The sequence below is a fragment of the Pseudoliparis swirei genome, chromosome 8, assembly GCF_029220125.1.
Source record: "Pseudoliparis swirei isolate HS2019 ecotype Mariana Trench chromosome 8, NWPU_hadal_v1, whole genome shotgun sequence".
Classification (NCBI taxonomy): Eukaryota; Metazoa; Chordata; class Actinopteri; order Perciformes; family Liparidae; genus Pseudoliparis; species Pseudoliparis swirei.
The window spans coordinates 22,276,700-22,290,760 of record NC_079395.1 but is presented as its reverse complement, the minus strand read 5'-3'; the positions used below and the strand labels follow the sequence as shown (position 1 = coordinate 22,290,760).

The 14,061-nt window shown below is 43.3% G+C and overlaps 1 protein-coding gene across 6 annotated transcripts in view; it reads right to left on the bottom strand.

Moving 5' to 3' along the window:
* The window catches only part of LOC130197704 (nucleoprotein TPR-like), a 46,537-nt gene extending 32,785 nt beyond the window's left edge, over positions 1 to 13,752 (bottom strand). For 2 of the 6 annotated variants that reach the window (XR_008832518.1, XM_056420534.1), the window contains exons 1-14: positions 13,492 to 13,752; positions 12,870 to 12,974; positions 12,705 to 12,769; positions 11,183 to 11,273; positions 10,835 to 10,938; positions 8,540 to 8,704; positions 7,709 to 7,801; positions 6,979 to 7,059; positions 6,757 to 6,844; positions 6,440 to 6,577; positions 6,258 to 6,352; positions 4,635 to 4,832; positions 4,436 to 4,543; positions 3,784 to 4,007 (exon numbers count right to left, since the gene is read on the bottom strand). Coding sequence is in view for 5 of the 6 variants with exons in the window: in XM_056420534.1 (XP_056276509.1) it covers positions 3,784 to 4,007; positions 4,436 to 4,543; positions 4,635 to 4,832; positions 6,258 to 6,352; positions 6,440 to 6,577; positions 6,757 to 6,844; positions 6,979 to 7,059; positions 7,709 to 7,801; positions 8,540 to 8,704; positions 10,835 to 10,938; positions 11,183 to 11,273; positions 12,705 to 12,769; positions 12,870 to 12,974; positions 13,492 to 13,642 (1,706 nt within the window). In the remaining variant the exon portion in view is untranslated. The remainder of the gene's footprint in view (positions 1 to 3,783; positions 4,008 to 4,435; positions 4,544 to 4,634; positions 4,833 to 6,257; positions 6,353 to 6,439; positions 6,578 to 6,756; positions 6,845 to 6,978; positions 7,060 to 7,708; positions 7,802 to 8,539; positions 8,705 to 10,834; positions 10,939 to 11,182; positions 11,274 to 12,704; positions 12,770 to 12,869; positions 12,975 to 13,491) is intronic. The other 4 variants (XM_056420530.1, XM_056420531.1, XM_056420532.1 and 1 more) reach the window with 2 other exon arrangements.
* Between the last annotated feature and the right edge of the window lie 309 nt (positions 13,753 to 14,061).

Sequence of the window (14,061 nt, the reverse complement as noted above, 5' to 3'; positions counted from 1 at the left end):
TAGTCTTCCTCTAGCAGCTGCTGAGGCAAACTGACTGTGTGGGTTTTCTTCATGAACTGGGCCGTGATGAAAGGGACGGCGGGGACACCGCTGCAAAGCTGAAACCTCACCGGCCCGGACAGGTGGACAGATTGACAAGTGACTTTTTTTGCTCGGTCCCGATGGCGCACGGAGCTCTGTGGCGCGCCAGACGGAGATCGATAAGTGTTCGCAACGAAGAGACAGAAATGACATGCTGCTGTGGAGATACGATCAACAACAGACGTTTAGTTTAATAAAGAACAAAGGCGTGCTATAGAGAACATGTCAGGCGGGTCAATCTCTTTAATGTCATGCGATCTGCAACACTACGCGCGATCGACTGGCAGGTCGCGATCGACGTGTTGAGACCCTGATCTACAGGAAGTAAAAGTCGTAACAAGGTTTCCGGAGGTGAACCTGCGGAAGGATCATTACCGATGAACAGACCGTCTGCATGAGAGCGGACAGAGTTCAGATTGAAGTGGTGGATTGGAAGCTCATTTTGCAAGTGACTTTTTTTTCGTCCCGACGACCAACAACAGACGGATTGGAAGCTCATTCTGCGCATGCGTTAAATGCGTAAATAAATAAAAAACTAGTTAAACCTGAAATTGAATTAACTGACTTAACGCGTTATTTTTCACAGCACTAATTATAATAAATGTTATTGTGTTCATAACATTATAATATATATGTTATTGTGATCATAACATTATAGTATATATGTTATTGTGTTCATAACATTATAGTATATATGTTATTGTGTTCATAATATATATGTTTATCTGTTCATGACATTATAATATATAATAAATGTTATTGTGTTCATAACATTATAATATATAATATATGTTATTGTGTTCATAACATTATAATATATGTAATTGTGTTTATAACATATAATATATGTTATTGTGTTCATAACATTATAATATATAATATATGTTATTGTGTTCATAACATTATAATATATAATATATGTTATTGTGTTCATAACATTATGATATATAATATATGTTATTGTGTTTATAACATTATAATATATGTTATTGTGTTCATAACATTATGATATATAATATATGTTATTGTGTTTATAACATTATAATATATAATATAGTGTTCATAACATTATGATATATAATAAATGTTATTGTGTTCATAACATTATAATATATGTTATTGTGTTTATAACATTATAATATATAATATATATTATTGTGTTCATAACATTATAATATATGTTATTGTGTTTATAACATTATAATTAGTGCTGTGAAAAATAAAGCGTTAACTCAGTTAATTCAATTACAGGTTTAACTAGTTTTTTTTTTTTTACGCATTTAACGCATGCGCAGAATGAGCTTCCAATCCGACTGTTGTTGGTCGTCGACGAAAAAAAGTCACTTGCAAAATGAGCTTCCAATCCACCACTTCATCTGAACTCTGTCCGCTCATGCAGACGGTCTGTTCATCGGTAATGATCCTTCCGCAGGTTCACCGGTTACGACTTACTACTTCCTGTAGATCAGGGATGAAAACATCGCGCGCTGACCTGCCAGTCGATCATCGCGCGGTGTCGGTAGATCGCATGACATTAAAAAGATTGGCCCCTTCTGACATGTCCGACCGACTTTTTTACTTTACTTTTATCAGGGTCTCAACTCAACACTCCGCGACGCCTGCCAGCCAGTCGGCGAGTGTCGGTAGAGATCGCATGACATTAAAGATTGGCCCGCCCCCTGACATGTTCTCTAGAGCACGTCTTTGTTCTTTTATTAAACTAAACGTCTGTTGTAGGGCTGCAACTAACGATTATTTTGATAATCGATTAATCTGTTGATTATTTTATCGATTAATCGATTAATCGGATAAAAAAACAAAAACACTGTAATTTTCAACCCTTTATTCAAAACAGGGTCCGTACGGTCATGGAAAACCTGGAAAAGTCATTGAATTTTTAAATGGCTATTAGCAGGCCTAGAAAAGTAATTGAAAAAAATAAAATCCCAAAATATTTGGAAAAGTAATGCAAATTTGTTTTATTCAAATGTTAATTTACACGGTATATATACGGTATGCTTTGGAATTCTCATTGTTATTTTAAATACTACATCTTCTCACTTGTTCATGTCTACACAGAGTTTTCATTAAATGTTTAATCATGGAAATTTGGTTTAAAGTCATGGAAAGGTCCTGGAGACCCACTGGTCAGCATGAACCCTGTTCACTGGTCATGTGGATGAACCCGTCACAAACAGACTGACAGCGGTTTACTCTACTAATTCGGTGAGGGGGCGTGGCTTATCTCATTTGCCTTTCTCCGTGGAAAAATATTTTCAGCCATCCGCCACAGAATAAAAAAACATGTTCTCTACGTTATACTCTTGTGGAAATGCCACACACGTCGTGACATGTAGCGCCCTGGTGTCTGGGTTCATAACGTCACCCGGAGGCGCACTCAGCTCCGTGAATGTCTCAGACTACGTGAAGGACTTCCGCATCCAGCGCCACGTGAGCAGCAGCAGCCAATTACATTCATCAACAGCGGAGCAGCTCAGCGCTGATTGGCTCTCACAACGCAGCGTTCCGTCTCTCCCTCCACTCTGGTTTCTCCTGCGCCGCTCTGCGCTCAAATCTACTTTGTTTATACTCCGTGATTTATTGAGAGCCGTAATAATCGCGCGACACAACGAATCGACAATGAAATTCGTTGCCAACTATTTTAATAATAGATTTTTATCGATTCGTTGTTGCAGCCCTAGTCTGTTGTTGATCGTATCTCCACAGCAGCATGTCATTTCTGTCTCTTCGCGTTGCGTTAACACTTATCGATCTCCGTCTGGCGCGCCACAGAGCTCCGTGCGCGCATCGGGACCGAGCAAAAAAAAAGTCACTTGTCAATCTGTCCACCTTTAGATTGTATCATGGTGGAGTTAATGGTTGACAAACAAGAGAAAAATGTTCTGTTTAACCCTCCTGTTACCTTTACTTTACTAACATATTTTACCCTCGGGGTCAATTTGACCCCAGCAATTAAAACCTCCAGAAAATTATTAGAATTAATATTGCTTCCCAAGTTTAAGTGTGAGGTACTTTATGTTTGTTTGTTGACTACCTAAATAGCCCTTTAAATAAATAAAAAAGTTGATATTTCTGATATGTTTGACACAGTGAAAAACAGCCTGGGGTCAAAATGACCCCAAAGAACACCGACATTAAACATTGAATGGGGTCAAATTGACCCGAAAGGTAACAGGAGGGTTAAACATTCTGTTTAGGATGAAGATGTATTAATGTTCCATATGGAAGAAAACTGCTAAATAACTGCTGAGTTGCAGCACCATTGTATAGAAGAATGTATGAATGTATATATCCGTCTCTTGTCATAAATCTCTATGTTCTCACAAAATATACCGAGAATATCGGTAATATGTGATTAATCATGATTAATCCACAAAAACCTGTGATTAACCCGATTAAAAATTTTAATCGTTTCACAGCCCTAATTATAATATATAATATATGTTATTGTGTTTATAACATTATAATATATGTTATTGTGTTATTGCGCCGCTTCTGGTGTGAACGCACCTTTAGAGGCTCTGATCTAGAGACGCTGCTCCTTAGAACAGTAAAAGGAGATCAGAGGTCATCTCCCACGCTCTCTCCGTGTAGCTACGAGCTCGTGGCGCTCGTGTCAGGTGGAATTAGGAACTCTGATAAAGTCTTCAACGTTGTTTGTGCGTCGAGTCGGTTCATTACCACGCCGCCGTCCTCTGGCTCTGCTGCCGCTCCTTCTCCTCCTCCAGCTCCCTCAGCCGCCTCAGCAGGCTCTGGTTCTGCCTCTGCAGCTCCTCCACGCTGCGGAAAGACAGCTGGCGCGGACTGATGACCTCAGAGGTGCTGGAGATGCTGGCGGAGCTGCCGTCCTCCCTGGTCACCTGGTTGCCTCTGGCTTCCTCCAGCTGCACCAGGAGGGTGCACACCTAGAGACACATTCAGGACTCAAGCAGTCAGCAGGGATCCTCTCATTCTATACGTTCAGAACATATCAATCTACAGGATTCATTATAGTTTTACCAAAATAAATCAGAACTACAGAAGCCTGAGAAGGAGGTTGGTGGCTTTTCTTTTGTGAAAAAAGCTTTTGCAGGTACTTCTATTATTTATTCATCAAGCATTTGTTGTTGTTGTACTCCTTCCGGCCACAAGAGGGCGAAGTGCAAACTGTATTGTATGTATTTAATCTGTCGGAATATACGAATCAGTGAGGTCAAAGGTCAGGGATGTCGTATGTGAACAGATTGTAAAGCCCTCTGAGGCCCTCTGAGTGGACGTGTCCTCCATGTGTCTCTCTGTCCTCAGCTTGTCTCTCTCCATGTGTGTGTGTGTGTGTGTGTGTGTGTGTGTGTACCTGTTTGGACGTGTCCTCCATGTGTCTCTCTGTCCTCAGCTTGTCTCTCTCCATGCCGTCACAGCGCTGCTTGGCCTCCTCTCTCTCTCTCTGCAGGCTGTAGATCTCCTGCAGACACAAGGTGAAGCCGTCACCACGCGGTTGCCAGGCGACCGGGCGATGGCGGCCAGAGGAACGGTGTGCGGCGGCAGCGGCGGACCGTGCGGGCCTGCTCCAGCTTGTTGCACAGCGAGGCCATGGACCTCTGCATGCTCTCGTACTCCTCCCTCTGGCGCCGGAGCACCGGGGCCTTGGCCTCCACCTCCAGGACGATCTCGTCCAGGACGCGGTTCGCGCACTGGCTCTCCTGCCGCTGCAGCTGCAGCTGCTTCTGGCACTCGGCGTAGGCGTTGTACAGCTGGAGGGCATCAAGGAGAGGCGAGACAACCGAGGGAGGGGACACAGACAATAGACGCTTTAGGGCACGATCGCACCAGACGCCACTTTTAAAAGCGCAGCCGCACCAAAAACGCCGTGGCAAAAACACGCCGGGCAAAACAGCGCGACTCGCCTGTGGAGAGCAACCAACCGTTGATTTGGGGTTCAAGATATTTAAAAAAAGTAAGGAAAGAGAACGGCGAATACCACCATCTGTTCCATGAGTTGTGTCTCGATGGCGAGGCTTTCAGTTGCACTTCCGACCGAGCGGGAGTCAGTTTGAGTAGTGTTTAGATTTAGGATTATAAAGCTCTTCGTAATTAAATACCGCGAATATGAGGTTCTCGTTGGGAAAACAGGAAGGAAAGCCTCCTGCTTGATCCTATTGGCTGCCTTGACCGAGTGTGACATTGATGAGCGGTACGCGCCTTCGCGCTTAAAGTTGAGAATATTTTAACTTTTAACCGCACCTGAAAAACACAAGAAAACCGCGCCGCGCGGCGTTTAAAAGGCGCGTCTGAAAGGCGCCGTACCGTAGGGAATCAACGGTGTTGCTCGCGGCGCGTTTTAGAGAGGCGCGTCTGATGTGATCGAGCCCTTACTGTGTATTCTACTCTGCTCTTTATTGACATGTTTTGGCCCCTGTTGTTGTTGTTGACAAATGGTTTTAATTGACTCCTGTACTGCACTTTGTCACACTGTCTGTGATAAGTGCAAAATAAATAAACTACTTACTTATCTATGTTTTAGCACTACAAGTACAAATCGCATGAAGCTCAAACTAAGTAGAGACGGATTTGCTTCTTGATGGACGACCAATATAAAATCTACTTTGTCTAACGCTCTCACAGCAGGAGGCGGGGCTCACACACATGGCGACCAATGGGTGGACAGGACTTTAAACCACATTTCCATCCCAGGTGCAGATGGGAAAAAGTGAGAAGATGTCGTCTTTAAACTAACAATAAGAAATCCAAAGCATACAGGATATACACGGTGGACATTTACATATGAATATAAACATTTTCATTACTTTTTCTAAAACTTTTTTGGATTTCTGTTTTTCTGAGTGACTTTTCCAGGCCTGGAAATAACCATTTTTAAATTCCAGGACTTTTCCAGCTATTCCATGACCGTCCATGAGTAGGAACCAATGAATGAATGCGTCTTAAAATGTGCTAATGTTAATTACAAATTAATTTGGTTGTGGTTGCTAACCATGTTTCTACATTAAGAACTACAATCGGCTTTGATGCATCAGCTGTTCTTTCATTTGAGAAGGTTAACCCTTTAAATGCCAGTTTGTTCCATATTTATCAATCTGAATACTTTATTGGTTATTATGCCGACATTTCAGAAACTTTTCCGTGTCACGGAGCCCCGGGGGGCGTCCATTCAAACTCACTTCAAAGAACTTCATGCCGGGCTTGACGATGGCAGCGATGGCCGCCGCCGACGGACACATGGAGTCCAGCTCCTCCTCGGTCAGAGAGGGCGCACCTGGAGCCGAACACACGCACACGTAACGCACATGTGTACACACACACAACACTGTGCAAGTCAGACACTAAATGTGTGTGTTCTTACAGCAGTGTTTGCCGGAAGCTTTCAACATGCTGTTTTCCAGCTCCGTCTCCATTTTCACGATCTTCTCTTGAAGCTCCGCCTCCAGCCGCGTCTTTAGCTCCGCCCCGTCCGACAGCTTCTTTTCCAGAGTCTTATTGGCTGCAAGGAAAGGACGGCGGCATCGGTCACACGTAGAAACGGGGCTCGCAGTACCTCATCTACGCTGTTTAATACATCGGGATCTCACGATCACGACTATCTCGGCCACACGGCTAACAATGGGGGGGGGTCAGAGACAATGAGGTGTTTTGAAAGACGAGTAAAAGCCGGTGCGATACCTTCCCCGGTGTCTTTAACCAGCTTGCTAAGCTCCTCCACGGCTCTGCTCAGCTCTTGATTCTTCATCTCCGTGTCGGTTGCTGCCCCCTACAGGCAGAACACAGACATTACATGGAGGGAACGACGTGGCGGCACAGTTTCAGAGCCTAATGCCTTTCTTTTTCTTTTTTTTCTAAATTAAAGAGAATATATTGATCCCAGGTGGCCTGCTGGCGTCTCACCTTGTAGAGGGAACACAGCTTGACGTTGGCGTTCAGCTCGTTGCGGTATTTCTCCTCCATGGCGCTCTGCTCGTCTTTAGCCTGGAGAGACAGAGGCACCATATCGACGATCAATAACACCACACGCATGGATCCGCTGCCCGACAAGCCGGACTTTAAATGTCTTCTTCTTTTGTCTTGGACAGAAATGTGAGCCCATCATTATCGAGGTGTCTGTGGTTAGTTCACATGTCTTTAACACCGACAATACATCTATTAGTGAACATTAGCTCATTAATAGTTGCATTTATGAGCTGTTATCAAACAACAACAAAGACTGAAGGTCACGTCTAATATGTATTCATCAGCCTCTGTTAAATAAAATAGGTTTTAATTTTTTTTTTTTTTACAGTTTGCCTGATTTTGGGGGGGGGGCATTTTAAATGTCAGCGACCGCTCATGTGGCCTTGTGTGCAGATTAATTTTTTTCATGCAGCTAATTAATTGTTTGCATTTAAATAAACACTCGTCTCCTGGTTATTCTTTATCTCTGCTTTGGAAGGACATGAGACCATAAGCATATTTGCTCTCCCTCTCATGTGCGTGTCAAAGCGATTCCTGTGGATTCAGACGAGTTCCTGCTCTGGGAACCGCGTCGGTGTCTCCGGCCGGGCGAGGGACGTCGACCCTGGAGACTCGTCTCTCGCGAGGCAGAAGCTTCTGCTCCAGCCTCCTCGGCCGTCGTCACTACCTGCTTCAGTTTGCTGTTCAGGTCCTCGGCTCTCCGGTTCTGGCTCTCGCCGGTTTGCTTCAGAGACGCCAGCTGTCCTTCCAGCCTGGCCACCTGTCAAAGAGAACACATCAGCGCTGAGGGCAGGACGCCTCCTGATGTCGTTATCGGGGTTCACATGCTGACCAATGGGTGTCCGGGACTTTAAACCAAAAGTCCGTGACCAAACATTGTTTAAAATCCCGGTGTAAACATGAAAAAGTGAGATAATGTCGTATTTAAACTAACAATGAGAATTCCAGAGCATACAGTATAAAACCGTAAATGACTCAAATGAATGAGAGATAATAGTTTAGATTAAAAGAATATACATTCATGTCTTTTCAGTTAAGGTGCGTTCACTTGCAGCGCGGAAACATGCGTGCTGTGAGTATGAAAGAGCGTATGCCGACTTACATTTTGAGCGTCATCCTTTAAAAATTATATTAACTATTTAAAAATCAGCGTAAATGAATTTATGAATATAACACATGTTCATGATTGTTAGGACTTTTTCAAGACCTGGAAATAACCATTTACAGATTCCAGGACGTTTCCAGGTTTTCCATGAGCGTAGAACCCTGCTTATTTATAATGAGACATTCCAGTGACACCCGACCGGAACAAACAACTGTTGTGGTTGTTGTGGTTAACTTCTCGGATGTTTTCTTCTTGGGAGTAGATCTTAAACCACAGCTCTGTGTCTTATTCCACTTGTTCTGGTGTCATGGCCGATGATCACCAGTAGGGAAACCAGTGGCACATGCCAGTATACTGTGTGTGCGTGTGTGTGTGTGTGTGTGTGTGTGTTACCTGCTCCTTGCTGTTCTTCTGGACCCCCTGCAGCTCCAGGATCTCGGTCCCTTTCTCCCTGGTGGTGGTCAACAGCTCTTCAGTTTTGGTCTTCAGTTCCGCGGTCAGCCACTCCATCTTCTTCTCGTGCAGCTCCTTCTCCTGCTCCATGCGCGTCTCCCGGTGCTACGACCAGCACAGAGAGAAAACCAGGTGACCACAGGGTTCATCCACATGACCAATGAACAGGTTCATCACATGACCAATGAACAGGTTCATCCCCATGACCAATGAACAGGTTCATCCACATAACCAATGAACAGGTTCATCCTCATGACCAATGAACAGGTTCATCCACATGACCAATGAACAGGTTCATCCCCATGACCAATGAACAGGTTCATCCACATGACCAATGAACTGGTTCATCCTCATGACCAATGAACAGGTTCATCCTCATGACCAATGAACAGGTTCATCCACATGACCAATGAACAGGTTCATCCACATGACCAATGAACAGGTTCATCCTCATGACCAATGAACAGGTTCATCCTCATGACCAATGAACAGGTTCATCCACATGACCAATGAACAGGTTCATCCACATGACCAATGAACAGGTTCATCCACATGACCAATGAACAGGTTCATCCTCATGACCAATGAACAGGTTCATCCTCATGACCAATGAACAGGTTCATCCATGACCAATGAACAGGTTCATCCACATGACCAATGAACAGGTTCATCCACATGACCAATGAACAGGTTCATCCACATGACCAATGAACAGGTTCATCCACATGACCAATGAACAGGTTCATCCTCATGACCAATGAACAGGTTCATCCTCATGACCAATGAACAGGTTCATCCACATGACCAATGAACAGGTTCATCCTCATGACCAATGAACAGGTTCATCCACATGACCAATGAACAGGTTCATCACATGACCAATGAACAGGTTCATCCTCATGACCAATGAACAGGTTCATCCACATGACCAATGAACAGGTTCATCCACATGACCAATGAACAGGTTCATCCACATGACCAATGAACAGGTTCATCCTCATGACCAATGAACAGGTTCATCCACATGACCAATGAACAGGTTCATCCTCATGACCAATGAACAGGTTCATCCTCATGACCAATGAACAGGTTCATCCCCATGACCAATGAACAGGTTCATCCCCATGACCAATGAACAGGTTCATCCCCATGACCAATGAACAGGTTCATCCACATGACCAATGAACAGGTTCATCCATGACCAATGAACAGGTTCATCCTCATGACCAATGAACAGGTTCATCCACATGACCAATGAACAGGTTCATCCACATGACCAATGAACAGGTTCATCCACATGACCAATGAACAGGTTCATCCTCATGACCAATGAACAGGTTCATCCACATGACCAATGAACAGGTTCATCCTCATGACCAATGAACAGGTTCATCCACATGACCAATGAACAGGTTCATCCACATGACCAATGAACAGGTTCATCCACATGACCAATGAACAGGTTCATCCACATGACCAATGAACAGGTTCATCCACATGACCAATGAACAGGTTCATCCACATGACCAATGAACAGGTTCATCCCCATGACCAATGAACAGGTTCATCCACATGACCAATGAACAGGTTCATCCACATGGTGACCAATGAACAGGGTTCATAGACATGGTGACTGTATGAACCCTGATACCAGCTTGTTGAGGTTGAGGGGTGACAATATTCTAAATATAGAGGACACTGACTAGAGGAGTATCTCATAAAACACTTTAACTGACTTGCTGGTGACATTTCTGGGGCTGCAAATAACGAGTATTTTAATAATCAATTAACATGTCGATTATTTTTCGATTCATTGATGAATCGGATAAAAAAATTATTTCCAAACCTTTATTCAAAAACGGAACTGACAATGTTTTAATCGCATGAGTTTACTCGTCCGAACTTCTTCTTTTTTGAACACTCAAACATCTCCGTGACTTATTGAGAGGCGGAATAATCGCATGAGTTTACTCGTCCGAACTTCTTCTTTTTTGAACACTCAAACATCTCCGTGACTTATTGAGAGGCGGAATAATCGCATGACAACGAATCGATAATGAAATGCGTTGCCAACTATTCTAATAAACGATTTGTATTGATTTTATCGAGTCGCTGTTGCAGCCCTAGACATTTCCCATATGTAAATGCTAATGTTATATCTTGGAGCCGACCCCTAGTGGTGATTGGACTGCACTGCAGCGTGAGCTCCACAGTCTCCGTGAGTTCGGTGCGTACCTGCACAGAAGCCACAGAGGACTGGATGCCGTCCAGTTGGAGCTGCAGCTCCGTCTTCACTTTGCTGGTCTCGGCCAGCTTCTCATTCAGACCCATCACAGTCGCTGGAAAACACACACAATTCACAAACTTCAACAACAACAAAAATATTTGAACTCCTACTCCAGATCGAGGGTCTGAGGACAATCAGGATAATTTGTAATATTAGGCTGTATAAAGAAAACGGACTTGACGTGAAAACACAAGAATAACTGGTGCCAGTCTAACCAAATGTCGAAAAACAAAAGATGTGTGATGTGTGTGTGTTAATAATAATATTATAATATAATATTATATAATATATCTTACCAGTGAGGTTTTCCGCCTCCTGCGTTTTCTTCTCCAGGAGCCTCGCCAGCTCTCTCTTCTCTGCCTCGATCTCATACTTGGCCTTGGTTTGCTGCACACACACACACACACATACTTTCAAATCAGTCTGGATACTTATCTCTTAAGATATATATATATAAATATACATAAATAAAAATTAGGGCTGCACCGATCTGATCGGCGCCGATCCATATCGGCCGATATTCCCATTATCGGTTTTGATCGGCGTTCTTAAAACGGCCGATCAGATGACATAAAATCTGCGAGAAAAACTATCAGAGACGTTTCAATCGCAACGGAGACGATGCGCCGGGCGAGGGCCACAGAGTGAGAGGTCAGAGGGGATCCTCACCACCGAGCGGCATCCCCGTCCCCGGAGTTGAATCTCTGGGTCGACTCAGCCGACTCTCACATGTCTGCCCCTACAGACTGATGCTCACGGTAAATGCATTCCATCGGGAGCGCGCGAGGGTTTTGATAACGTTAGCGGAAGAATTCACGTAACACAACATCCGGTTTTGCAAAGTTAGCGGAAAGAACCACGTGAATCAACATCCAATTTTCAAAATAAGATGTCGACAAATCATACACAAGTAAACAATGAACTGATTTTGTATCTTTATAGATCGTTTGAGATTTAGCTTAAATTATGCTAACATTAAAACATTTGTCCTGTACCAAGGAAGAGTTTATAAAAATAAGTCTGACTTTTGTATGTTAAGAAAAGTCCTGTATTTAGATTTCCCCAAAAGTTCCAGGAAATGAATAATGCAGATGTGTTCCAGACATATCTGAAATCCCCTACAATAGCAATCAAACAATTGTAATGTATCAATTAGGACATTTTTCAAAGTAAAAGTCCTAAATGGTTCAAGACATGTCATTTTTTAAATGTTTGAGGCGCTCTACATATGTTTTCCCTCAGAGTCCCAGGCAACGACTGATTCAGATGTGTTCAGGATGTCCCTGACTTCCCCTAGCCTGGCAATCAAACATATTTACTGTCGCAATTAAGAGATTTTTCAAATTAAAAGTCCTAAATGTTTAAAGAAATCGGTGATTTCTTTAATGTTTGAGATGCTTTATATATGTATTTCCTCATAGTCCTAGGCAATAATGCTCCACAATAAATAGAATGCTTCAATCGACACCGTGATCGGTGATCGGTATTATCGGATCGGCAGGTACTGATTTCAGTGAACGGTGATCGGCACCAAAAAACCTGATCGGTGCATCTCTAATAAAAATACATGTAATAAAAAAAAAATTCATAAATTAAAAGAAATATATATATATCTTAGGATATATATATATATATATATTAAAAATACATGTAAATAAAAACATTATTAATAAATTAAAATATATATATATATATAAATAAAAATTGTTATATTATTTAATCTCTGATATCAAAAATTAAACCGAATTAATACATTTGCTTGAATTCTTTCCAAATGTAAGCAGCAGCCGTTTCTCTCCCGGGGATGGGCATGCCTACCTGCTGTGGTGGTTTGTCTTCAGGGGTCTCTCCCTCGATTCCCTTCAGGGCGCTCAGCTCTTCGTCTGCACGGAAGAGAAGAAGACACCGCTCACACCGGGGATCATGGAGGCAGGAAGATGAGTCAATTCACCAAAACAAAATGAAACGTGTCTGAGGACTCACTGAGCTTCCTATTGTCCTCCTTGAGCGTCTGCACGTCCCTGGTGGCAGACAGGATCTGTTCCTGACTCTCCGCCAGCCTCTTGTCAATGTCAAAGTACTGCTGCTCTGTAGGGACGGAGGACATTCAAGAGCATGAGTACACACGAGTACACACATCATACAACAGAGGACCTGTAGCACACAGGCGACAGCAGTTTTATTCTAGGTCTCGTCTGTTAAAGACTGCAGTTAGACAACAGGTTAATTATTGTAAAATATATATTCGGCTGGGTTGCTGTTCAGTGACATTAATAACACGCATGTTAATGGTAATGTTCAGTTTCCCTCGGGTGACAGTGAATATCTCAACAAAACAGACCCTGTTCCGTCATTTCTTTAAATAAAACGTCAAGTTTAAGAGCCGGCGGTGTCACATCTATTGTCTCCCGCCAAAGTTAGCATTAAAGTGACATCGTAGCGAACGTTAGCGGCAGTTTGTAAGCAATGTGGAAGAATAAAATGTACTGCGTTTAGTATGTTTGTTATCCGGGTGTACTAGATGACAGCTTCACGGTGTAATAAAGTTTAAATGGAGGTCTCCATCACGTCTCACGTGCTGGTCGGCTACGCGCCGCGCACCTACCGCTGTCCGCTTTGAACCGCTCGTGCTGCGTCCGGAGCTCCTCGTTAGCATTTTGCAGCTCCGTTACAAACTTCTCGAGCTTGTTCTGGGCGCCTTTCGGGAGTTTATTCAACTCTGTCCGCTCCAGGACTTGAAGCAGGACGGCCGCCATCTCCCCCTGACGCTACACCCCCTGGAAAATAGCAGTAAATGGACCCCAAACTCTGGTAAAGTACAGACGTTGGAAGTGTCCACAAACCCGCTGCGCTGAACGAGCCGAGGAAGTGTCACACTGCGCATGCTCAAAAGCCGGATATGGACTCGGAACTTTCAAAATAAAGCAACTATTAAAAACCAGTGGTGCGTGTGCCATGACGGATTTGATATTTCGTGTATTTCTCTGTAATACACGATTCATAATGTATTGCATTTTTTTTTTAACTGGCAGCTGTCACACGGGAAGCCATATACACACATATGACGTCACCGCGCCAGTGTCATTCCAACACAGACAGAAACGTCACAGACGTCACAAATATGATTCCTTGTATAATTGTTCATTGCTGTAATTTGAACAGTTCAAAAGCTTTT